At 39.9% G+C, this 26,934-nt stretch overlaps 1 protein-coding gene across 2 annotated transcripts in view; it reads left to right on the plus strand.

The window, feature by feature from the left end:
- The window catches only part of LOC139764556 (ATP-dependent RNA helicase DDX54), a 46,310-nt gene that overhangs the window by 12,468 nt on the left and 6,908 nt on the right, over nucleotides 1-26,934 (plus strand). For both annotated transcript variants that reach the window (XM_071691329.1, XM_071691331.1), the window contains exons 6-15: nucleotides 5,374-5,595; nucleotides 6,328-6,496; nucleotides 15,637-15,732; nucleotides 16,141-16,255; nucleotides 17,390-17,495; nucleotides 19,678-19,804; nucleotides 20,692-20,898; nucleotides 21,830-21,988; nucleotides 22,219-22,454; nucleotides 26,041-26,179. In XM_071691329.1, the coding sequence (XP_071547430.1) occupies nucleotides 5,374-5,595; nucleotides 6,328-6,496; nucleotides 15,637-15,732; nucleotides 16,141-16,255; nucleotides 17,390-17,495; nucleotides 19,678-19,804; nucleotides 20,692-20,898; nucleotides 21,830-21,988; nucleotides 22,219-22,454; nucleotides 26,041-26,179 (1,576 nt within the window). The remainder of the gene's footprint in view (nucleotides 1-5,373; nucleotides 5,596-6,327; nucleotides 6,497-15,636; nucleotides 15,733-16,140; nucleotides 16,256-17,389; nucleotides 17,496-19,677; nucleotides 19,805-20,691; nucleotides 20,899-21,829; nucleotides 21,989-22,218; nucleotides 22,455-26,040; nucleotides 26,180-26,934) is intronic.

Consider the following 26,934-nt stretch of genomic DNA (forward strand, 5'->3'; position numbering starts at 1 on the left):
GGAGGTGGAAGGATGGAGTGGAAAAGATTTTGAGCAATTGGGGCCTGACCATACAGGAGGGTGAAAGGCATGCAAGGAATAGAGTGAATTGGAATGATGTAGTATACGAGGGTCATTGTGCTGTCAGTTGAACCAGGGCATGTAAAACATCTGGGGTAAACCATGGGAAGGTCTGTGGGGCCTGGATGTGGAAAGGGAGCTGTGGTTTCAGTGCATTACACATGACAGCTAGAGACTGAGTGTGAACGAATGTGGCCTTTTTTGTCTTTTCCTGGCGCTGCTTCATTAGAGAGAGAGAGGGGGGGGGGGGGGATGCTATTTCATGGGTGGCAATGAGAATGGATGAAGGCACCAAGTATGGATATGTATATGTATGTGCATGTCTGTGTAGGTATATGTATGTATATGTTGAAATGTATATGTGCATGTGTGGGTGTTTATGTATATACATGAGTGTGTTGGTGGGTTGGGCCATTCCTTGTCTGTTTCCTTGCACTACCTCGCTAATGCAGGAGACAGCAGTTAAGTATAATAAATTAAATAATAAATAAATGAAATATATATTTGCAATGAAAGAAAGGTAATTTATTAATGGAAATGTTCTTTGCAAATCATAAGTTTTTTTTTTTTTTTTTTTTTTTATACTTTGTCGCTGTCTCCCGCGTTTGCGAGGTAGCGCAAGGAAACAGACGAAAGAAATGGCCCAACCCCCCCCCCCATACACATGTACATACATACGTCCACACACGCAATATACATACCTACACAGCTTTCCATGGTTTACCCCGGACGCTTCACATGCCTTGATTCAATCCACTGACAGCACGTCAACCCCTGTATACCACATCGCTCCAATTCACTCTATTCCTTGCCCTCCTTTCACCCTCCTGCATGTTCAGGCCCCGATCACACAAAATCCTTTTCACTCCATCTTTCCACCTCCAATTTGGTCTCCCTCTTCTCCTCGTTCCCTCCACCTCCGACACATATATCCTCTTGGTCAATCTTTCCTCACTCATTCTCTCCATGTGCCCAAACCACTTCAAAACACCCTCTTCTGCTCTCTCAACCACGCTCTTTTTATTTCCACACATCCCTCTTACCCTTACGTTACTTACTCGATCAAACCACCTCACACCACACATTGTCCTCAAACATCTCATTTCCAGCACATCCATCCTCCTGCGCACAACTCTATCCATAGCCCACGCCTCGCAACCATACAACATTGTTGGAACCACTATTCCTTCAAACATACCCATTTTTGCTTTCCGGGATAATGTTCTCGACTTCCACACATTTTTCAAGGCTCCCAAAATTTTCGCCCCCTCCCCCACCCTATGATCCACTTCCGCTTCCATGGTTCCATCCGCTGACAGATCCACTCCCAGATATCTAAAACACTTCACTTCCTCCAGCCTCTCACCATTCAAACTCACCTCCCAATTGACTTGACCCTCAACCCTACTGTACCTAATAACCTTGCTCTTATTGACATTTACTCTTAACTTTCTTCTTCCACACACTTTACCAAACTCCGTCACCAGCTTCTGCAGTTTCTCACATGAATCCGCCACCAGCGCTGTATCATCAGCGAACAACAACTGACTCACTTCCCAAGCTCTCTCATCCCCAACAGACTTCATACTTGCCCCTCTTTCCAAAACTCTTGCATTTACCTCCCTAACAACCCCATCCATAAACAAATTAAACAACCATGGAGACATCACACACCCCTGCCGCAAACCTACATTCACTGAGAACCAATCACTTTCCTCTCTTCCTACACGTACACATGCCTTACATCCTCGATAAAAACTTTTCACTGCTTCTAACAACTTGCCTCCCACACCATATATTCTTAATACCTTCCACAGAGCATCTCTATCAACTCTATCATATGCCTTCTCCAGATCCATAAATGCTACATACAAATCCATTTGCTTTTCTAAGTATTTCTCACATACATTCTTCAAAGCAAACACCTGATCCACACATCCTCTACCACTTCTGAAACCACACTGCTCTTCCCCAATCTGATGCTCTGTACATGCCTTCACCCTCTCAATCAATACCCTCCCATATAATCATAAGTAGATATGTAAATAATGCAAATAGAATATTAGAGGAAAGATTGACAAAGAGGATATATGTGTCAGAGGTTGAGAGAGTAAGGAGAAGCAGGAGACCAAATTGGAGCTAGAAGGACGGAGTGAAAAGATTTTGAGCGATCAGGCCTGAACATAAAGGAGGGTGAGAGGTATGCAAGGAATAGAGTGAATTGGAACGTTGTGGTATACCACGGTTGACTTGCTGTCAGTGGACTGAACCAGGGCATGTGAAATATCTGGAGTAAACCATGGAAAGGTCTGTGGAGCTCTGGTTTCATTTCATTACACATGACAGCTAGAGACTGAGTGTGAACAAATGTGGCTTTTTTGTCCGTTTTCCTGGTGCTACCTTGCTGAAGTAGGGGGTAGTGATGCTGTTTCCTGTGGGGTGGCATAGAGCCAGGAATGGATGAAGGCATGCAAGTATGAATATGTACATGTGAAGCGTCTGGGGTAAACCATGGAAAGCTGTGTAGGTATGTATATTTGCGTGTGTGGACGTGTGTATGTACATGTGTATGGGGGGGGGGGGTTGGGCCATTTCTTTCGTCTGTTTCCTTGCGCTACCTCGCAAACGCGGGAGACAGCGACAAAGTATCAAAAAAAAAAAAAAAAAAAAATGTATATGTATGTGTATATGTTGATATGTATATGTATGTATATATGTGTGTATTGATTAAGAGGGTGAAAGCATGTACAGACCATCAGATTGGGGAAGAGCAGGGTGGTTTCAGAAGTGGTAGAGGATGTGTGGATCAGGTGTTTGCTTTGAAGAATGTATGTGAGAAATACTTAGAAAAGCAAATGGATTTGTATGTAGCATTTATGGATCTGGAGAAGGCATATGATAGAGTTGATAGAGATGCTCTGTGGAAGGTATTAAGAATATATGGTGTGGGAGGCAAGTTGTTAGAAGCAGTGAAAAGTTTTTATCGAGGATGTAAGGCATGTGTACAAGTAGGAAGAGAAGAAAGTGATTGGTTCTCAGTGAATGTAGGTTTGCGGCAGGGGTGCATGATGTCTCCATGGTTGTTTAATTTGTTTATGGATGGGGTTGTTTGGGAGATGAATTCAAGAGTTTTGGAAAGAGGGGCAAGAATGCAGTCTGTTGTGGGTGAGAGAGCTTGGGAAGTGAGTCAGTTGTTGTTCGCTGATGACACAGTGCTGGTGGCTGATTCGGGTGAGAAACTGCAGAAGCTGGTGACTGAGTTTGGTAAAGTGTTTGAAAGAAGAAAACTGAGAGTAAAAGTGAATAAGAGCAAGGTTATTAGGTACAGTAGGGTTGAGGGACAAGGCAAGTGGGAGGTAAGTTTGAATGGAGAAAAACTGGAGGAAATGAAGTGTTTTAGATATCTTGGAGTGGATTTGGCAGCGGAAGAAACCATGGAAGCGGAAGTGAATCATAGGGTAGGGGAGGGGGCGAAAGTTCTGGGAGCTTTGAAAAATGTATGGAAGTCAAGAGCGTTATCTCGGAAAGCAAAAATGTGTGTTTGAAGGAATAGTGGTTCCAACAATGTTATATGGTTGCGAGGCGTGGGCTATAGATAGAGTTGTGCGGAGGAGGGTGGATGTGCTGGAAATTAGATGTTTGAGGACAATATGTGGTGTGAGATGGTTTGATCAGGTAAGTAATGAAAGGGTAAGAGAGATGTGTGGTAATAAAAAGAGTGTGGTTGAGAGAGCAGAAGAGGGTGTTTTGAAATGGTTTGGTCACATGGAGAGAATGAGTGAGGAAAGATTGACAAAGAGGATATATATGTCAAAGGTGGAGGGAACGAGGAGAAGTGGGAGACCAAATTGGAGGTGGAAAGATGGAGTGAAAAAAATTCTGAGCGATCAGGGCCTGAACATGCAGGAGGGTAAAAGGTGTTCAATGAATAGAGTGAATTGGAATGATGTGGTATACCGGGGTCGACGTGCTGTCAATGGATTGAACCAGGGCATGTGAAGCGTCTGGGGTAAACCATGGAAAGTTTTGTGGGGCCTGGATGTGGAAAGGGAGCTTTGGTTTCGGTGCATTATACATGACAGCTAGAGACTGAGTGTGAATGAATATGGCCTTTGTTGTCTTTTCCAGGTGCTACCTCGTGCACATGCAGGGGGGAGGGTGGTTGTCATTTCATGTGTGGCGGGGTGGCGACGGGAATGAATAAGGGCAGACAGTATGAATTATGTACATGTGTATATATGTATATGTCTGTGTGTGTGTGTATATATGTATACTTTGAAATGTATAGGTATGCATATGTGCGTATGGACGTGTATGTATATACATGTGTATGTGGGTGGGTTGGGCCATTCTTTCGTCTGTTTCCTTGCGCTACCTCTCTAATGCAGGAGATAGCGACAAAGTATAATAAGTAAATACAATAAATATATATATATCTCTGTGTGTGTATGAGTGGATGTGCCATTCTTCATCCGTTTTCTGGCACTACCTTGCTGATGTTAGAAATGGTGATCAGGTATAATAATAATGATAATGATTATAAAAATTGATTAATTATGTAATAGGATGTGTTGTCATATCTCGTGTAAGAATAAAATGTCATATGTTTAGGTGTATGTTGAACAAAATCGCACTTAGAGAAATCCTAATCATTGTAAACTTTCATAAATAAGGATCGTCCATGCTGCCATCCAAGGCCCACCCATCTAGACAAACACCCCTGCACACCAGTATGATAAAAAGAAAGTTTACTGCTTTTTTGGGTATTTTACTTAAAGTGATGTAGAGGAATCTTTTAAGGAGTTTAATTTTTGGAAGGACAATTAACTTTTCAGAAAGCTTATACATCGAAAGGAGTAAATTGGCTTCCTTCATGGGGCCAGTAGTTTTTTCTTCCCAAGTGTCCAGCAACAATTTACATATGCAAACTTGGCCTTTCAACCTTGGGAGACTCTTTTAAGGCTGGTTTTATTTGAACTTTTTTAAGAATGAGAAATTTGATCACAAGAAACCTTATACCTGTCGTATGGCAAAAATAGCAACAAGATTAGAAATTGTATTCTATTTCAGCATTAAAATATGCATGTTATATATAATATCTATTCTAAATGTAGTTCTTGAGGGGATCTGGATGAATGCCATTAGCCTATAATCAACAGCTTATCATTGTGGACTTGAAAAGTCTCGGATTCATTAACATTTTATTGTATTTTCAGTAGAGATAGTTTATGTAACCAACTGAGAGGCAAACTTGCAAAGATGTAGTTGTGATTAAAGCTGTCTCTGAGGAATGAAATAACTTTTTTTTTTCAGATTAGTTCATGTCTGTGTTGAAATGAGCTTGAAACTTCAGAGCGTTGAGTATGTAGTTTTTGATGAGGCTGACCGACTTTTTGAACTGGGATTTACGGAGCAGCTCACAGACATTCTCAAGCGACTTTCAGAAGTTCGACAGACACTCCTGTTTTCAGCAACTCTCCCAAAGATGCTGATTGAGTTTACTAAAGCTGGTTTGACCGATCCTGTTCTTATTAGGTAATTGACCCACAACTTTTGAAAGTTAAAATTCTGTGTAATATATTAACAGTAAATCTTGGAATTATGCATATATAAGAAACTGTATAAGTAGAGCCTTATTGGCTGTGACAGCACTTTTTTCATTCTTGACATTCAGTGAAGATCCTCCTTCTTCCTTGTGAATATGACTTTTTAAAAACATATCCTTTTCCTTTTATAACTAATTCATGCCTTGGATCTGGCAATTACTTGTGGTTTCTTGGAATTTGCACATGCATTTTACCATGTTTTGAGTAATGCTTCTTGCATTTGCATGACTGTTTAATGTTTGATTCAGTTTGGTCATGTGAAACAGTATTTTCAACTTGAGCTATTCATTTAACCACTTCACTCCTGTAGATATTGATTTACATGAGGCAAGCAACTTCTCTAGATCTAAAAATACGAAGGGAAGATTGACATGGATTTTCAGAGATTCACAAGTATTACACTACCAAAGCAAGTTTAAAGTCAAGATAATTTTTCTTTAATGTATGTGTAAAGTGTGCACTGTATGAAATATAGATGATATAAAAAGTATTGTGTTGTATTTCTTTTGATCTTTAATGTAACTTTCTGTCATGTATGAAGACCTTATGTGTGTGGTTCTGTTTTTTTTTCATTTCCCTTATGAATATTCAGGTATTTTCCAAGATGCCATGTACATTTTATGTGTCAGAATGATGATAAACAATTATTTTATTCTTATAGATTGGATGTAGAAAATGTACTCTCGGAGAATTTAAAAATGGCTTTCTTCAAGTGTAACACAGAAGATAAACTGGCTTTATTATTCCATGTTCTGCAGCACATAATCAGTTATAAACAGCAAACTCTGATATTTGCTGCCACAAGACATCATGTTGATTATTTACACATGGTAAGTTCCCTTAGATGTGGAATACTGATTACCTGTTGGTGACTGAAAAATTTGAAGCTAAATATGTAGTGCAGGGCATATGACCTTTAACAGTGAGGCTTTGTTTTGAGTTTCTTCAGTAATTTTGTTTAAATATGTACATCCCTAATACAAAAATATGAAATGCTCCAAAATCCGAAAAGTTATGAACGGGGACATGAAATTGCAAGAGGAAAATTTCACACCTAAAATTTTTTTCATTGTATTAATGGTATTTCATATTTTTGTCTACTGTTAAGTACTTATGTTTGAACAAGGGCAAGAAAATGATTGCTTATCAGTAGCATATGCATTCAGAGCTAGAAATAAAGGTGATGCCAAACAACCACAGATTGTCCACATAGGCAGCTGAGGTTGTGACACCTTAGCTTTCTGATGGTACAGTGTTACACAGACTTTGTTTCTTGCACAAAGTTATTACAGATATTGTATATAAGTTACCTTCAGACCATGTATATAAGGTGTATTTTTTCATACATATTAGCCACTTCCCGGTTAGCGAGGTAGCATAAGAACAGAGGACTGAGCCTTAAAGGGAATATCCTCTCTTGGATTTCCAGCCCCTGCTCCCTCCCCTTTTATGACATGCAGGGAATACGTGGGAAGTATTCTTTCTCCCCTTCCCCAGGGATAAATATATGGTATATATGAAACATAATAGATTTCATGTTTAGACTTGGGTCCCATCCCAAGATATCTCATTATGTATTCCAAAATCTGAAAAAAATCCAAAATACAAAACACTTCTAGTGCCAGGCATTTCGAATAAGGGATACTGAACCTGTATAATCAAAAACGCACTCCACTCTAAGTGTATCACACTGAAAAAATGTATTCTCATTTCTGAGCTATTTAACCCATTTTTCCATCATAGTTTTATCCCTGGGGTTAGGGGAGAAAGAATACTTCCCACGTATTCCCTGCGTGTCGTAGAAGGCGACTAAAAGGGGAGGGAGCGGATGGCTGGAAATCCTCCCCTCTCTTTTTTTTTTTTTTTTTTTTTTTTTTTTTTTTTTCCAAAAGAAGGAACAGAGAAGGGGGCCAGGTGAGGATGTTCCCTCAAAGGCCCAGTCCTCTGTTCTTAACGCTACCTCGCCAACGCGGGAAATGGCGAATAGTTTGAAAAAAAAAAAAAAAAAAAGTTTTAATCAAGAACCAAAACTCCCAGGTTTCTGTCATCAAACATAGCTCACACACACCCTGAACATTCCTGAATCATTTAATCACATCCCCTTCATTTAGTTTCTGTCTGGGCCAAAAGATGCAGGTTTCAATCGTTACATAGCTTTTAACTATTCCTTCTTTGCATCCACACATTCAGTTTTTATCGAGGATGTAAGGCACGTGTACGTGTAGGAAGAGAGGAAAGTGATTGGTTTTCAGTGAATGTAGGTTTGCGGCAGGGGTGTGTGATGTCTCCATGTTTGTTTAATTTGTTTATGGATGGGGTTGTTAGGGAGGTGAATGCAAGAGTTTTGGAAAGAGGGGCAAGTATGAAGTCTGTTGGGGATGAGAGAGCTTGGGAAGTGAGTCAGTTGTTGTTCGCTGATGATACAGTGCTGGTGGCTGATTCATGTGAGAAACTGCAGAAGCTGGTGACTGAGTTTGGTAAAGTGTGTGAAAGAAGAAAGTTAAGAGTAAATGTGAATAAGAGCAAGGTTATTAGGTACAGTAGGGTTGAGGGTCAAGTCAATTGGGAGGTGAGTTTGAATGGAGAAAAACTGGAGGAAGTGAAGTGTTTTAGATATCTGGGAGTGGATCTGGCAGCGGATGGAAACATGGAAGTGGAAGTGGATCATAGGGTGGGGGAGGGGGCGAAAATTCTGGGAGCCTTGAAGAATGTGTGGAAGTCGAGAACATTATCTCGGAAAGCAAAAATGGGTATGTTTGAAGGAATAGTGGTTCCAACAATGTTGTATGGTTGCGAGGCATGGACTATGGATAGAGTTGTGCGCAGGAGGATGGATGTGCTGGAAATGAGATATTTGAGGACAATGTGTGGTGTGAGGTGGTTTGATCGAGTAAGTAACGTAAGGGTAAGAGAGATGTGTGTAAATAAAAAGAGCGTGGTTGAGAGAGCAGAAGAGGGTGTTTTGAAATGGTTTGGTCACATGGAGAGAATGAGTGAGGAAAGATTGACCAAGAGGATATATGTGTCGGAGGTGGAGGGAACGAGGAGAAGAGGGAGACCAAATTGGAGGTGGAAAGATGGAGTGAAAAAGATTTTGTGTGATCGGGGCCTGAACATGCAGGAGGGCGAAAGGAGGGCAAGGAATAGAGTGAATTGGATCGATGTGGTATACCGGGGTTGACGTGCTGACAGTGGATTGAATCAAGGCATGTGTATGGGGGTGGGTTGGGCCATTTCTTTCGTCTGTTTCCTTGCGCTACCTCGCAAACGCGGGAGACAGCGACAAAAAGAAGGAACAGAGAATTGGGCCAGGTGAGGGTATTCCCTCAAGGCCCAGTCCTCTGTTCTTAACGCTACCTCGCTAATGCGGGAAATGGCGAATAGTTTGAAAGAAAAGAAAAAGAAATATATATATATATTTTTTTTTTGTTTTGTCGCTGTCTCCCGCGTTTGCGAGGTAGCGCAAGGAAACAGACGAAAGAAATGGCCCAACCCACCCCCATACACATGTATATACATACGTCCACACACGCAAATATGCATACCTACACAACTTTCCATGGTTTACCCCAGACGCTTCACATGCCCTGATTCAATCCACTGACAGCACGTCAACCCCGGTATACCACATCGATCCAATTCACTCTATTCCTTGCCCTCCTTTCACCCTCCTGCATGTTCAGGCCCCGATCACAAAAAATCTTTTTCACTCCATCTTTCCACCTCCAATTTGGTCTCCCACTTCTCCTGGTTCCCTCCACTTCCGACACATATATCCTCTTGGTCAATCTTTCCTCACTCATTCTCTCCATGTGCCCAACCATTTCAAAACACCCTCTTCTGCTCTCTCAACCACGCTCTTTTTATTTCCACACATCTCTCTTACCCATACGTTACTTACTCGATCAAACCACCTCACACCACACATTGTCCTCAAACACCTCATTTCCAGCACATCCATCCTCCTGCACACAACTCTATCCATAGCCCATGCCTCGCAACCGTACAACATTGTTGGAACCACTATTCCTTCAAACATACCCATTTTTGCTTTCCGAGATAATGTTCTCGACTTCCACACATTCTTCAAGGCTCCCAGGATTTTCGCCCCCTCCCCCACCCTATGATCCATTTCCGCTTCCATGGTTCCATCCGCTGCCAGATCCACTCCCAGATATCTAAAACACTTTACTTCCTCCAGTTTTTCTCCATTCAAACTTACCTCCCAATTGACTTGACCCTCAACCCTACTGTACCTAATTACCTTGCTCTTATTCACATTTACTCTAAACTTTCTTCTTTCACACACTTTACCAAACTCAGTCACCAGCTTCTGCAGTTTCTCACATGAATCAGCCACCAGCGCTGTATCATCAGCGAACAACAACTGACTCACTTCCCAAGCTCTCTCATCCCCAACAGACTTCATACTTGCCCCTCTTTCCAAAACTCTTGCATTCACATCCCTAACAACCCCATCCATAAACAAATTAAACAACCATGGAGACATCACACACCCCTGCCGCAAACCTGCATTCACTGAGAACCAATCACTTTCCTCTCTTCCTACACGTACACATGCCTTACATCCTCGATAAAAACTTTTCAGTGCTCCTAACAACTTGCCTCCCACACCATATATTCTTAATACCTTCCACAGAGCATCTCTATCAACTCTATCATATGCCTTCTCCAGATCCGTAAATGCTACATACAAATCCATTTGCTTTTCTAAGTATTTCTCACATACATTCTTCAAAGCAAACACCTGGTCCACACATCCTCTACCACTTCTGAAACCACACTGCTCTTCCCCAATCTGATGCTCATATATATATATATATATATATATATATATATATATATATATATATATATATATATATATATTTCTCAACATATTTCTTTGATGTCTTAAAAGGTAAATAATGGGAGCAGGTGCAGGGGCCTGGAAACTTTTCCCTCCCTGTATTTCAGTTTCTAAAAAATGGAATGTAAGAAGGAACTAGGGAGTGCTGTCTTTTGTTATATTATTATTATTGTTTATTATTATTATTATTATTATTATTATTATTATTATTATTATATCCCTGGGGATAGGGGTTTAAGAATACTTCCCACGTATTCCCTGTGTGTCGTAGAAGGCGACTAAAAGGGGAGGGAGCGGGGGGCTGGGATTCCTCCCCTCTCGTTTTTTTTTTAAATTTTCCAAAAGAAGGAACAGAGGGGGGCCAGGTGAGGATATTCCAAAAAGGCCCAGTCCTCTGTTCTTAGCGCTACCTCGCTAATGCGGGAAATGGCGAATAGTTTAAAAAAAAAAAAAAATATATATATATATATATATATATATATCCTGTATACCACATCGCTCCAATTCACTCTATTCCTTGCCCTCCTTTCACCCTCCTGCATGTTCAGGCCCCGATCACACAAAATCTTTTTCACTCCATCTTTCCACCTCCAATTTGGTCTCCCTCTTCTCCTCGTTCCCTCCACCTCCGACACATATATCCTCTTGGTCAATCTTTCCTCACTCATTCTCTCCATGTGCCCAAACCATTTCAAAACACCCTCTTCTGCTCTCTCAACCACGCTCTTTTTATTTCCACACATCTCTCTTACCCATACGTTACTTACTCGATCAAACCACCTCACACCACACATTGTCCTCAAACATCTCATTTCCAGCACATCCATCCTCCTGCGCACAACTCTATCCATAGCCCACGCCTCGCAACCATACAACATTGTTGGAACCACTATTCCTTCAAACATACCCATTTTTGCTTTCCGAGATAATGTTCTCGACTTCCACACATTTTTCAAGGCTCCCAAAATTTTCGCCCCCTCCCCCACCCTATGATCCACTTCCGCTTCCATGGTTCCATCCGCTGACAGATCCACTCCCAGATATCTAAAACACTTCACTTCCTCCAGTTTTTCTCCATTCAAACTCACCTCCCAATTGACTTGACCCTCAACCCTACTGTACCTAATAACCTTGCTCTTATTCACATTTACTCTTAACTTTCTTCAGCTTTCTTCTGCTGTCAGTGGATTGAATCAAGGCATGTGAAGCGTCTGGGGTAAACCATGGAAAGCTGTGTAGGTATGTATATTTGCGTGTGTGGACGTGTGTATGTACATGTGTATGGGGGGGGGGGGGGCATTTCTTTCGTCTGTTTCCTTGCGCTACCTCGCAAACGCGGGAGACAGCGACAAAGCATAAAAAAAAAAAAAAAAAAAAAAAAAATATATATATATATATATATATATATTTCTTTTTTCTTTTAAACTATTTGCCATTTCCCGCGTTAGCGAGGTAGCGTTAAGAACAGAGGACTGGGCCTTTTTTGGAATATCCTCACCTGGCCCCCTCTGTTCCTTCTTTTGGAAAATAGAAAAAAAATGAGAGGGGAGGATTTCCAGCCCCCCGCTCCCTCCCCTTTTAGTCGCCTTCTACGACACGCAGGGAATACGTGGGAAGTATTCTTAATCCCCTATCCCCAGGGGATATATATATATATATATATATATATATATATATATATATATATATAGAAGACAAGTGAGAATAGGCTGACTTAGAGGGTATACTTGTCAGAAGTGGAGGGAAGAAGAAGTGGGGAAGGCGAGGAGGTGGAAGTATGGGGTGAAAAGTTTTGTTTGCTCAGGCCCTAAAAATCAAGGCGTTGTTAAACTTGCATGGGATAGCGCAAAGTGGAGCAATATGGTTAGCAGGGCATGACATGTTGTCAGTATGTGGAGCCAGGGCATATGAAGCAGCTGGGGAAACCATGGAAAGGTCTATCTGGCTTGACTTTGCTTAACGAGCTCTGGTTTTGATGCATTATACGTGATAGCTAGAGAGTGAATGTTTTGATACTACCTTCTTAAGTGGGAACAGCAAAAACTCATGAAAGAAAAAATAATGAAAATTATATCATCAAATTTTAGGGAGAATAAAAATACGTTTTGGAAGGAGGTAAATAAAGTGTGTAAGACAAGAGAACAAATGGAAACATCGGTGAAGGGAGGTAATGGGGAGGTAATAACAAGTAGTGGTGAAGTAAGGAGATGGATTGAGTATTTTTAGTTTGTTGAATGTGTTTGATGATAGTGTGGAAGATATAGGGTGTTTTGGTCGAGGTGGTGTGCGAAGTGAGAGGGTCAGGGAGAATGTTTTGGGTAGTGAAAGCTTTGTGGAAAACGAAAGCCAGTAAGGCAGTGGGTTTGGATGGTATTGCAGTGGAATTTATCAAAAAAGGGGTGACTTTGTTGTTGATTGGTTGGTAAGGATATTCAATGTATGTATGGTTCATAGTGAAGTACCTGAGGATTGGCAGAATTAATGCATAGTGCCTTTGTACAAAGGCAAAGGGGATAAAGGTGAGTTTTCAAATTACGGGGGTATAAATTTGTTGAGTAATTCTGGGAAATTATATGGGAAGGTGTTGATTGAGAGGATAAAGGCATGTACAGAGCATCAGATTGGGGAAGAGCAGTGTGGTGTCAAAGGTGGTAGAGGATGTGTGGATCAGGTGTTTCCTTTGAAGAATGTATGAGAGAAATACTTATAAAAACAAAGCTGCTAACACACTCACTCAGCTGCCCCCAAAACACTTGCCTCTCATGATCTTTCTTCTTATGACCAGGTTCATAGGCACCAATAATCACCCATCTCTCTCCATCCACTTTCAGTTTTACCCATGTCAATCTAGAGTTTACTTTCTTACACTCTATCACATACTCCTTCCTTTGCTCTTGTCCTCACACCAACCCCTGCCTTTACTCCCAAGACATTCCCAAACCACTCTTCCCCGTACCCATGAGCTTTGTTTCCCTCTGAGCCAAAACCTCCAGGTTCCTTTCCTCAGACATAATACCTATCTCTTTTTTCTCATCTTGGTTACATCCACACACATTTAGACACCCCAATCTGAGCCTTTGAGGAGAATGAGCAATCCCAGCATGACTCCTTCTGTTTCCCCTTTTAGAAACTTAAATACAAGGAGGGGGGTTTCAGTCCCCTGCTCCCGCCCCCTGTAGTTGCCTTTGACGACAGACAGGGATTCATGGGAAGTATTCTTTCTCCCCTATCCCTAGGGATAGTAATAAAGTAATAGTAATATATTGATATTAAAAATATTGATACATGTAGTAATAATGATATTGATAAAACACTTCAGAGAAACCTCTAAAGCTATGACTGAGTTTGGGAGTGTGTGTGAAAGAAGAATGATCCGAGTAATGAGGTAGAAGAGGGGGATGAGACAGTATGGTTTGAGAGTAAGTTTTAATGAGAAAGACTTAGCAGAACTGGAGTGCTTTAGGTACCTAAGAATGGATGTGGCAGTGGATGGATTTATGAGGGTTGAAGTGAGTCAAAGGATGGGTAAGGGGGCTAAGGCCCTGGGCACATTATGGAGCATCTTTTAGGGCTAAGATGCATATGCTTGGAGGTAGTTCTGGAAGTTCTGAGGATGGTAGTTTTGGGGCCGTGAATACAAAAGAAAGAGGATGGATTGTGTTGGAAATGAAATGCTTGAGGACAGTATGTGATGTCAGGCATGTTCATTGTACAAGGAATCACAGTTGAAGAGACATGTAGTAATATGTGCAGTCTGATTGAGAGACCTAACCAGATTGAACTGAAATTGTTCACATATATTGGAGAGGATAAATAAGAAAGATTTACAAAAAGCATCTCTCAGAAGTGGTGGGAGGAAGGGAAAACTGGATACCAAGAAGATGGAAAAATGATGTAAAGGAGTCTTTTGGGGTAATGGGGCCCAAACATCTTGGAAAGTAACAGGCATACATAGGATAAAATTAATTGGATCAATGTAACATGTGGAGAATGATTTGCTGTCATTAGATTGAAGTAATATATAATATATAGGGAATATGAAGCAGCTAATGGTTGCGGTTGTGTATGGTAGTCTTTCAGTACATTAAACACGACAGTAAGAGAGTGGATATGTTAAATGGCTGTTGCTCATTGTTACCGATGTTTTGTTACTAAGATGGAAGTAGTAGTTGGGCATAAATAAATAGGTAGGTAATAATGATATAAAGCATGGGCTATAGATAAGGTTGTGCAAAGGAGGGTGGATGTGTTGAAAATGAAATGTTTGAGGACAATATGTGGTGTGAGGTGGTTTGATCGAGTAAGTAATGAAAGGATAAGAGATGTGTGGTAATAAAAAGAGTGTGGTTGAGAGAGCAGAAGAGGGTGTGTTGAAATGGTCTGGTTACATGGAGAGTAAGTAAGGAAAGACTGACAAAGCAGATGCATGTGTCAGAGGTAGAGGGAATGAGGAAAAGCAGTCCAAATTGGAGGTGGAAGGATGGAATGAAAAAGATTTTGAGCGATCGGGGCCTTAACACACAAGAGGGTGAAAGGTGTGCAAGGAATAGAGTGAACTGGAACAATTTGGTATACTGGGGTGGATGTACTATCAAAGGATTGAACCAGGGCATGTGAAGCATCTGGGGTAAACCATAGAAAGTTTTGTGGGGCCTGGATGTAGAAAGGGAGGTGTGGTTTCGGTGCATTACACATGAGAGCTAGAGGCTGAGTGTGAACGGATGTGGCCTTTTTTTGTGTTTTCCTAGCGCTACCTTGCATGGGGGGGGGTTGCTATTTCATGTGTGGCGGGGTGGCGACGGGAATGGATGAAGGCAGCAAGTATGAATATGTATACGTTGAAATGTATAGGTATGTATACAAGCATGTGTAGGTGTTTATGTATACACGTGTATGTGGGTGGGTTTGGGCCATTCTTTCATCTGTTTCCTGTGCTACCTCGCTAACGCAGGAGACGGCGATTAAGTATGATATAAAATAATAATATTAATGTAATAATGATAATAATTCTAATTGCTGCCGCACTGGAGCAGCAGTAACAACGAAGTAAGAAACATGATAATAAATATAATAATGAAATATCTTGTATTTTGTTGGCAGGCCCTAGACTTGGCAGATATTCCCAACACGTACTGTTACTCAGACTTAGACCCATCTGCCAGGAAGATAAATGTTGCCAAATTTCACACAAAAAAGGTAAAATGTTTTTGAATGTTTGTATAACATTGTCATATGATTTATGACAGAATATCATGTGAAAAGAAATTCCTGAGCAAACATTAAGGATTACCTGATCATAGAAACTCACAAAAGTAATTTCTCAGTTTTGTTATAATCCTCTCCACATACTTTTTTGTACGTCTGAAAGAAAAAAACCAAGTGATGTGTAGCAGAACCATTTTAAAGAAAATCTTAAAAGAAACTACCAATAAGTTTTATTTCTTAGGACTTTAGGGAAGATGATGATTAAGTATCTTTTGCAAGTTTTACTTCTTACTCATGTCTGCTAGTTGACTTTGTACTAAATCATAGTGATACTCTTTTTTGGTAAATTGTATTAATTGTCTGTTTTTGAAAATTTTATACAATGTGGTAATTTACCAGGTTCGATGCCTAATTGTGACGGATGTGGCTGCTCGTGGCATTGACATTCCCTTGCTAGACAATGTCATCAATTTTAACTTCCCTGGAAAACCAAAAATGTTTATTCATAGAGTTGGTAAGTGTCATTATTATTTTTCATCAGGCTTTTCCCATATTTTTAACAGTAAGGCAAGTAAACAAGGTTTAGATTCCCTTTTCTCCCTCTTTTTCTGTGATGGATTTCCTACACTGCCTTTACCTTACTTCCTCACTTGGTAGGAGGATAGGAAATAAATAGTAAAATCCAGGGAGATGGTAAATGAAGCTCACAAAATACTCATGAGGGCAGGTTTTCAGCAATGCATTAATGACTACTCAAAGATTTGTAAAAGTTATTTCAAATATCCATTTTTGTTAACGAGCCGGTGACCAACCATGTCATAATTCAAGGATGCTGTGATTCATAACTTTGGATGGAGTGACGTAATGGGCTTGAGAGTCAAGCCTGTTCTGATTCATATTTCATTCGTTACATAGATCACATATGCAAACAGCATTTGGGAGATGCATTTCACTCTTTCCCTATTTCATTCGTTACGTAAACCACATATGCAAACAGCATTTGGGAGATGCATTTCACTCTTTCCCCATTTCATATGCTCTTCCTTAACTCTTTCCCTTCGGGAGGCATCCCCCCTACACTAGAGCAGCACAGGGAATTAAATAATATAATATCACCTCAGTCCCATTTTCATGGGGCGGATCATGTTCACCCAGCCTCCACAGCGTAATGTACCTCCTTGTTTTTTACATGATCAACTGTGTTTGAGTGGAACAAGACCATCTTCACATAAAAGCACTCATTTCATTTCACTTTACACACACTATATTCATCAGCATAGACCAGAATATTGATTCATAACATCCTTATACACAAACCAGAAAATAAAGAATACAGATATTTCTTTCCAGAGTGCATGTATTATGATTTATTAGCTGAACATTATTTAATAAATCATTTACATCAAGAAATTTTCATTGGTAAGATAGATGGGAATTAATAGATGGAGTACTGAACTCTGAGTTGGTTAATATCAGGTAGAGAGAAGGGAGTGTTAAAGAAAGAAAGATGCAAGTGAATATGCTTTCACAGCAATGTTTGCATGTGATTCTACATAGATCATGTCCTTTGATTAGCATTAATTTAATATGTGTGAAGTGAATAGGAAACAGAACTAGCCATTGAAGGTATACTTTTATTGTTTCACAGGCAGAGTAGCTCGGGCTGGAAGAAGTGGTATTGCTTATTCCTTCATTGCTCCAGATGAGGCTGCATATCTCATGGATTTACATCTCTTTCTTTCAAAGACATTAAAGTAAGTCCCTTATTTGTCTTTTCTCTTTAGCATCATTCATACAATAAGTAAATGAACTTTACTGGCACTTATTACCAGGATATGTATGTTTGGCAGGGTAGCGACAGGAATAGATGAAGGCAAGTAAGTATGAATATGTACCTGTGTTATTTCTATGTATGTTGATATGCATATTCATGTATGGGCGTTTGTGTATTAATGTGTGTATATGAGTGGATAGGCCATTCTTTGTCTGTTCCCTGGCGCTACCTCGCTAATGCAGGAGACAGTAACTAAGTATAATAAAAATGAGATGTTTGAGGACAATATGTGGTGTGAAGTGGTTTGATCGAGTAAGTAATGAAAGGGTAAGAGAGATGTGTGGTAATAGTGTGGTTGAGAGAGCAGAAGAGGGTGTATTGAAATGGTTTGGTCACATAGAGAGAATGAGTGAGGAAAGATTGACAAAAGAGGACATGTGTGTCAGAGGTGGAGGGAACAAGGAGAAGTGGGAGACTGAATTGGAGGTGGAAGGATGGAGTGAAAAAGATTTTGAGTGATTGGAGCCTGAACATGCAGGAGGGTGAAAGGTGTGCAAGGAATAGAGTGAATTGGAACGATGTGGTATACCAGGGTCGATGTGCTGTTAATGGATTGAACCAGGGCATGTTAAGCACGTCTGGGGTAAACCCATATATGCAAAATAAATAAATAAATAAATATATATATTATCTATATTTTATTTTGCTTTGTCGCTGTCTCCCGCGTTTGCGAGGTAGCGCAAGGAAACAGACGAAAGAAATGGCCCAACCCACCCCCATATACATGTATATACATACATGTCCACACACGCAAATATACATACCTATACATCTCAATGTACACATATATATACACACAGACACATACATATATACCCATGCACACAATTCACACTGTCTGCCTTTATTCATTCCCATCGCCTCCTCACCACACATGGAATACCATCCCCCTCCCCCCTCATGTGTGCGAGGTAGCGCTAGGAAAAGACAACAAAGGCCCCATTCGTTCACACTCAGTCTCTAGCTGTCATGCAATAATGCCCGAAACCAGAGCTCCCTTTCCACATCCAGGCCCCACACCACTTTCCATGGTTTACCCCAGACACTTCACATGCCCTGATTCAATCCACTAACAGCACGTCAACCCCGGTATACCACATCGATCCAATTCACTCTATTCCTTGCCCGCCTTTCACCCTCCTGCATGTTCAGGCCCCGATCACTCAAAATCTTTTTCACTCCATCTTTCCACCTCCAATTTGGTCTCCCACTTCTCCTCGTTCCCTCCACCTCCGACATATATCCTTTTGGTCAATCTTTCCTCACTCATTCTCTCCATGTGCCCAAACCATTTCAAAACACCGTCTTCTGCTCTCTCAACCACGCTCTTTTTATTTCCACAGGAAACAGATGAAGAATGGCCCATCCACTCACATACACATATATATACACAAATACCCATACATGAATATACACATCAAGATATACATATATACACAGGTACACATTCATACTTGCTTGCCTTCATCCATTCCTAGTGCTACCCTGCCCCACAGGAAACAGCATCGCTAACCCTTCTTCAACAAGGTAGCGCCTGAAGAAAAAAGAAGAAAAAAAAAAAAAAGCCCCATGTGTTCACCCTCAGTCTCTAGCTGTCATGTGTAATGCACCGAAACCACAGCTCCCTATCCACATCCAGGCCCCACCAACTGTCCATGGTTTACCCCAGATGTTTCACATGCTTTGGTTCAGTCCATTTACAGCATGTCAACCACAATACACCACATCGTTCCAATTCACTCTGTTCCTTGTAAAACAAAATGTATAAACCTTCATTCTAATTGATAATTGATTTCATTTAGTTAGGAATGAAGATATATGCAGTGTGCCAACATAAAAGTTTTAAAATAAAGACTTTGAAATACTGCATAGGTTTTAGAAAGATTTTGAGGATGTAGGTTAGGAGAAAGACAGGCAATTTTGATTGGGGTATGAAATTGGAAAACGTGGCTTAAGGCAGTTACAAGGGCAAGGATTAACACATCCTTACAGATGTTTAAATGTATTGTTTCATTCATATGCTGTTGTGTTTAGAAGTATTAAATTGCCTTGACTTCCTATTTAATTCTCATTTTAGATAATGAAAATTAAATTTATTTCAGGTTAGCACCCTACCCTCCCGATAAGAACAAGAAAAGTGAGTGGAATATGTATGGTTCAGTACCTCAAAATATCCTGGACAATGAAAACGACCAGATCCTGAAAATGCACAATGCCTCATATGAACTAGTAAGGATAATTTTTTATAGTTACATTCCTTTTTAGCTTAATTCAATGAATATCCCCATTTTAGCAGAGGAAACAGTCAAATGTATTTGAGTATTGAATATACCGATTCAGTGATATGAAATTTACTTTTCTTTGTGAAAAATAGGACTTAGCATTGTTATGAAAATTATGTTCATATCTGTACCTTTTAGCGTCTTCAGCACCTGAAACATCTGCTAACCAACTGCTAGCAGTTGTAAACGAGACATTAACCTTAATTTTGAAATAACCGCAGTACCCCTACAACCACCAACATAAACATGTGGCAATCCACCCAGAGCTCATGCATACGTGATAATCCCACCTAAACTATGTAGTTTTTTGGATGACCAATTAGGAGAAATAATAATGATACATTTCAGTTGGTGAGGAAAGGTGTATCCTGTCAAGATCATTGTATTAATGAGTTTTCATGTCCAGGTATCAAAAATTTAAAACTTTGGAGCACATAAAAGATAAAGTCAGCTACAACTTGGGTACATTTGGAGAACTAAAATTCAACGAGCTTCTCAAATTTCAGCCATGACAAGCTTAATTTGTTTCTCACTCACTACAGTCATAAATGGAACTTCATTCCATCCCACCTTGTTCTTTTTCAGGTCTTTCTCACTTTGAAACACAACAATAGAAGCTGCTGTGAAACAGCTGGCTAATCAGCTTGACCTAGTTGGCAAGCTTTTGATACTGTTAGCTTGTGAATAATTGCTCAATTTTACTGGATTTTCTTGGAAATTGTGATCTTACCATCACACCCAGGGAACAAGTAGCTAAAGCACAGAGAGCGTGCTGTCATAATCTGTATTTGAAGGAAGTAACCTTCTGTCTATTATAGTTACTTCTTTTTTCAGATGAAAATGAAACAGGTCATAGTAGGTGCCTACAAGCAATATGCCAAGTCTCGACCACCCCCTAGCAGTGAGAGTGTCAGGCGCATGAAGGAGAATGAGTTGGTTTGCACCATTGGTTACCACCCCCTTCTGATTCATGAAAATGTAGACATGGAAGAACGGCGCCTGGAAATGTTGCATGCCTTAAAAAATCTTCAGCCCAGAGGAGTAATACATATATGTATAATTGCGTATAAATGTTATTTTCATATTTGTTCAGTGTCCAGCACATTTGTTGTTTGTTGGCAGTTTTCAGCCACTCCTCTGTTCTTATTTTGTTAAACAGTCAAAACATATTGAACTGCTAATAGATCTCTCTTATAATAAGGAGAAATCAGTACATAGCCAGTGAATTTACATAGTGGGAGTATGACATCCAGTGGCGCAAGGCATCTGGCAGCAGATATCGGACACTACAGCAAATTAAAATATAATAGGCTATTTTCATATCTTTCACACTCATTTTTCATAAAACCAGTCAACACTAGCATTACCCTTCTCTTTTACCACACCAGCTTTTCCATTCTTATGGTACATTGTTACTATTTATTTCACCTTTTGTAATGTATTCCTTTCTGTTGTACCTGTTCTGCTCTTTTCATACCTGTATTCCTGTCATACCTATAATAACATCTCTCTTACAGTTGTATCTCACCACTTCATAGAAATACTCTTTCCACTACTTACAAACTTCATCCTTTGTTTCAAGCAGTCTCCCAGTCATTGTTTAAAACTCACACAGACCTCATTTCATTTACATTTATTCTGCTTCCATCCTAAACTTATTTCTCAATTGATTTCTTTCATTCAGTTTTCTTCTCATGCATTTTTTGTCTTATCCCATGAGCTCAGCTTTCCATTTTTGAATATTCTTTCCTTTATCATGTACTGTGGATTTTTTATGGTTTTTTTCAAGAATTGTTTAAGTCACTGTAGAGGCAAATATTTTTTCATACTTGAGCGCTGATTCCCGCATTAGCAAGGTAGTGCTAGGAAACATTTGAAGAAAGATCACATAATTACATTACAAAAATATAGTATCATTCTTAATCAATTTCAAGACTGGTTGCTGTATTGTTATGTATATGATTTATTTCAGACTGTATTTGAATTAGTAAAAACCCATAAGGATGGAGACATTAATGCAGCAAACACTATGCAACTGAAGAGAGAGTATGATGATAAAAGGATTGAAGCCTTTCACAAGAACATACAGATGCAACAGGCAGCCAAAGAAGAAAAGGATGCTAATAAAGAGGTCAGGCAGTTTGTTTTAAATTTAAAATAATGTGCATATACTATCATTTTGTAAATGTTTCTTAAAGGGCTAGGTGCTAGCTCTTCAGTAAAGTTTCAGTTAGATATCTTGAATCAGAGAGATACGAACATTTTGGGTCAGCTTGTTGTATCCCCATATTCATCACATTTTACTTTAGGTTATAATTTGTAAGTTGGAATTAATGATATGTAAATAAACTCTTTTTACAGGAAAAGAAGCAAGTGAAGATAGAGCAAAGCACCGAGGAAGAAGTGAAGCACACCTTTTCCTCTATTGTTGGCCAAAGGAAGATGGATTTTAGTCAAAACTTTAAACATAAGAAGAATAAGAGATCTTCATCCTTGGAAAATACAACAAACAAGAGGAGGAAAGACAAGGAAAACCAGGACTTTAGGGACAAGGAATTTTACATACCATATTCTCGAGATGAATTTGCTGAAAGAGGGTAACTTACATCCTTTTTTTTTCTCATACATGCATGGTCATGTTATCAGTGGTATTTATATAAGGGGTTTCCATCAGGGTCTATATTAGTAAAGTATGGATGAGCTTCATGGGCTGCATTGCAAGATATCAAAAGTTGCTGATGGTACAAAGCTAAGCAATAAATCTACAGCCTCAGGCTGATGGACTGGGCTCAAAGGTGGCAAATGAATTTTAATATAAAAAACTGCAAAGTTTTAGATAGCAGCAAAAATGAAAAGGCAAGCTGTTCATGGGTAGGGCCTTCAAATTCAAGTCTGAGGAAATCATCCTTACTCTTTACAATTCATGTTTGTCCCCACCTTTAATATTGTGTTCAGTTTTGGTCACTCTACTGAAAATAAAAGTATAGACAGGTAGGAGAGAGTAGTGTCGAGCTACCATGTTGAATCCCTGGCTGAGAAACAAATCCTATGAGAACAGATTAAACAAGAATCTCTTTAGTTTAGACAGGAGAAAGTTCAGAGGTGATCTAATACCGATATTCAAAACGTTGATCAATCAAGTTATTCAAGACTTGATTCAGATTTCACTCGTAGTAATTGATACAAACTCATAGGCAAATGTTTTTAGTCAAATGAGGCAAAATATTATTTAAATACAGCAGGATTATTTTTTTGGTTTTCCATTTAGAATGGTTAAAATACAATACATATGATTAAGAATAGACAATAAATATTTTGTGTGAAGACTGACAACTATATTTGTGCCTCTTGGTTACACGACAATTTGCAGATTATTCCCTTTGAATTACCAGCACATCTTACTTTTGTACCACACCATTCTGAGAGTTTCTGATGTCTTTTACTATCATAGCCTCAAAAGGACTCAGTGATCTGTTGCTGTTTGAATTCCTTTGTAATGTGCAGGCAGGATAAAGATGAAAGAGGTGAATATTCTACAGGATTTTATAGAAAAGACAAGAATATATACAGAATGAAGATGAGGGAATGGTATGTGCTTTAATATCATCAGAAAGTTGCAAAGTCAAAAGTGTGTTAAAATATATATGACTGAAAGATAGATTTCAGGATAGTGTTCGTCTAAGCAGAGGTGAAAGGTTTACAGATCAAGGCAGAAAGATTTAATGAGGAAACTTAAGCAAGTGGTATATTTCAATGAATTTACTAGTTGAATGCATGAATCACTTTGAATTTTTTTTTGACAGTGCAGGAGACTTTTGTCCATCACACTGTAAATTAGTTTAGGATATTTGTGAATGAAACATATTTCGCTGCTTGCACTTATCTACCCAATTTTACTTGGTAATCGCATTGACAGAATAACTTATTGCATTATATTTATAGCACACAGATGTGTGGAAATAAAAAGAGCATGGTTGAGAGAGCAGAAGAGGGTTTTGAAATGGTTTGGTCACATGGAGAGAATGAGTGAGGAAAGATTGACCAAGAGGATATATGTGTCGGAGGTGGAGGGAACGAGGAGAAGTGGGAGACCAAATTGGAGGTGGAAAGATGGAGTGAAAAAGATTTTGAGTGATCGGGGCCTGAACATGCAGGAAGGTGAAAGGCGGGTAAGGAATAGAGTGAATTGGATCGATGTGGTATACTGGGGTTGACGTGCTGTCAGTGGATTGAATCAGGGCATGTGAAGCGTCTGGGGTAAACCATGGAAAGTTGTGTGGGGCCTGGATGTGGAAAGGGAGCTCTGGTTTCGGGCATTATTGCATGACAGCTAGAGACTGAGTGTGAACGAATGGGGCCTTTGTTGTCTTTTCCTAGCGCTACCTCGCACACATGAGGGGGGAGGGGGATGGTATTCCATGTGTGGCGAGGTGGCGATGGGAATGAATAAAGGCAGACAGTGTGAATTGTGTGCATGGGTATATATGTATGTGTCTGTGTGTGTATATATATGTGTACATTGAGATGTATAGGTATGTATATTTGCGTGTGTGGACATGTATGTATATACATGTGTATGGGGGTGGGTTGGGCCATTTCTTTCGTCTGTTTCCTTGCGCTACCTCGCAAACGCGGGAGACAGCGACAAAGCAAAATAAATAAATAAATCAATCTTGCTTTGAAGAATGTATGTTAGAAATACTTAGAAAAAAAGATGGATTTGTACATAGCATTTATGGATCTGGAGAAGGCATATGATAAAGTTGATAGAGATGCTTTGTGGAAGGTATTAAGAGTACATAGTGTGAAAGTAAGTTGCTAGAAGCAGTGAATAGTTTTAATCAAGGATGTAAGGCATGTGTACGAGTAGGAAGAGAGGATAGTGATTGGTTCCCAGTGAATGTCGGTTTGTGGCAGGGGTGCGTGATGTCTCCATGGCTGTTTAATTTGTTTATGGATTGGGTTGTTAGGGAGGTGAATGCAAGAGTTTTGGAGAGAGGGGCAAGTATGCAGTCTGTCTGTGTGGATGAGAGGGCTGATGATACAGCGCTGGTGGCTGATTCGGGTGAGACACTGCAGAAGCTGGTGACTGAGTTTGGTAAAGTGTGTGAAAGAAAAAAGCTGAGAGTAAATGTGAATAAGAGCAAGGTTATTAGGTTCAGTTGGGTTGAGGGACAAGTTAATTGGGAGGCAAGTTTCAATGGAGAAAAACTGGAGAAAGTGAAGTATTTTAGATATCTGGAAGTGGACTTAACAGGATATGGATGGAAGCGGAGGTCCTGGGAGCATTGAAGATTGTGTGAAAGGCAAGAACGTTTTTATCTTGGAGAGCAAAAATGGATATGTTTGAAGGAATAGTGGTTCCAACAGTGTTATATGGTTGTGAGGCATGCAGAGGAGGGTGGATGTGTTGGAAATGAAATGCTTGACAACAATATGTGGTTGCGAGGAGGTTTGATCAAGTAAGTAATGAAAGGGTAAGAGAGATGTGTGGTAATAAAAAGGATGTGGTTGAGAGAGCAGAAGAGGGTGTATTAAAATGGTTTGGTCACATGGAGAGAAAGAGTGAGGAAAGATTGACAAAGAGGATATGCTTGTCAGAGGTGAAGGAAATGAGAAGTGGGAGACCAAATTGGAGGTGGAAGGATGGAGTGAAAAAGATTTTGAGCAATTGGGGCCTGAACATACTGGAGGGTGAAAGGCATGCAAGAAATAGAGTGAATTGAAGTGATGTGGTATACTGGGGTGGACGTACTGTCAGTGGATTGAACCAGGGCATGTAAAGCGTCTGGGGTAAACCATGGAAAGTTTTATGGGGCCTGGATGTGGAAAGGGAGCTGTGGCTTTGGTGCATTATACATGACAGCTAGAGATTGTGTGTGAACAAATGTGGCCTTTGTTGTCTTTTCCTGGTGCCATCTCACACGCACAAGTGTAGGGGAGGGGGATGCCATTTCATGTGTGGTGGGGTGGCAGTGGGAATGGATGAAGGCAGCAAGTATGGATTTGTATATATGTATATGTTGAAATGTATAGGTATGTATATGTGCGTGTGTGGGAGTTTTATGTATATGAATGTGTTTGTGGATGGGTTGGGCCATTCTTTCATCTGTTTCCTTGCGCTCCCTCACTGACATGGGAGGCAGAGACTAAGTATAATAAAAAAAAAATAATATCTTGCAGGTATTCTTTAGGGACAAGCTTCCAGAAAGAAGTCGAGCAAGCAACCATGGATCTTATTCAAGATGATGATGTGGGAATGAGAAAAGCTAAATCATTACATAAATGGGATTCTAAGAGAAAGAAATTTGTTGGGACACAGGTATGGACAATTTCTTTATCTGTTAGCATTAGTCCAATAAACTTACTTTTAATGCTGCTTAAGGATTTAGCAAATCTGATGAATGCTTAATATCAAAGAAACATTTATGTATATCATATTTTTTCTTTCATCTTCTGCAAAGCTTTCACTACCTCTTCTCTGTTTACCAGACCATTCTTCCTGACCCTCTCCTTTTGCACACCACCCCAACCAAAACACCTCATATCTGCCACTCTATCATCATACACATTCATTCAACAAACCTTCAAAATACTCACTTCATCACTACCTGTTATTACTTCCCCATTTGCCCCCTTCACCGATGTTCCATTTGTTCTCTTGTCTTATGCAAGTTATTTACCTCCTTCCATAACATCTTTTTATTCTCCCTAAAATTTAATGATACTCTTTCACCCCAACTATCATTTGCCCTCTTTTTCACCTTTCTCCTGCCACTTTCTATTATACATCTCCCAGGCATTTGCACTGCTCCCGTGCAAGTATCGTCCAAATGCCTCTTTCTAACAACCTTACTTCTTCATCCCACCACTCACTTTTCTCATGCCACGTGCATCTTTTGTGCAAGCCATCACTGCTTCCCTAAATTCCTCACCCACTCCCATCATTTGCTCTCACCTTTTGCCATTCTCCACTCAATCTCTCCTGGTGCTTCCTCACACAAGTCTCCTTTCCAAGCTCACTTACTCTCACCACTCTCTTCTTTTCTGAAAACCTCTACAAATCTTGACCTTTGC

Source organism: Panulirus ornatus, chromosome 50, assembly GCF_036320965.1.
Source record: "Panulirus ornatus isolate Po-2019 chromosome 50, ASM3632096v1, whole genome shotgun sequence".
Classification (NCBI taxonomy): domain Eukaryota; kingdom Metazoa; phylum Arthropoda; class Malacostraca; order Decapoda; family Palinuridae; genus Panulirus; species Panulirus ornatus.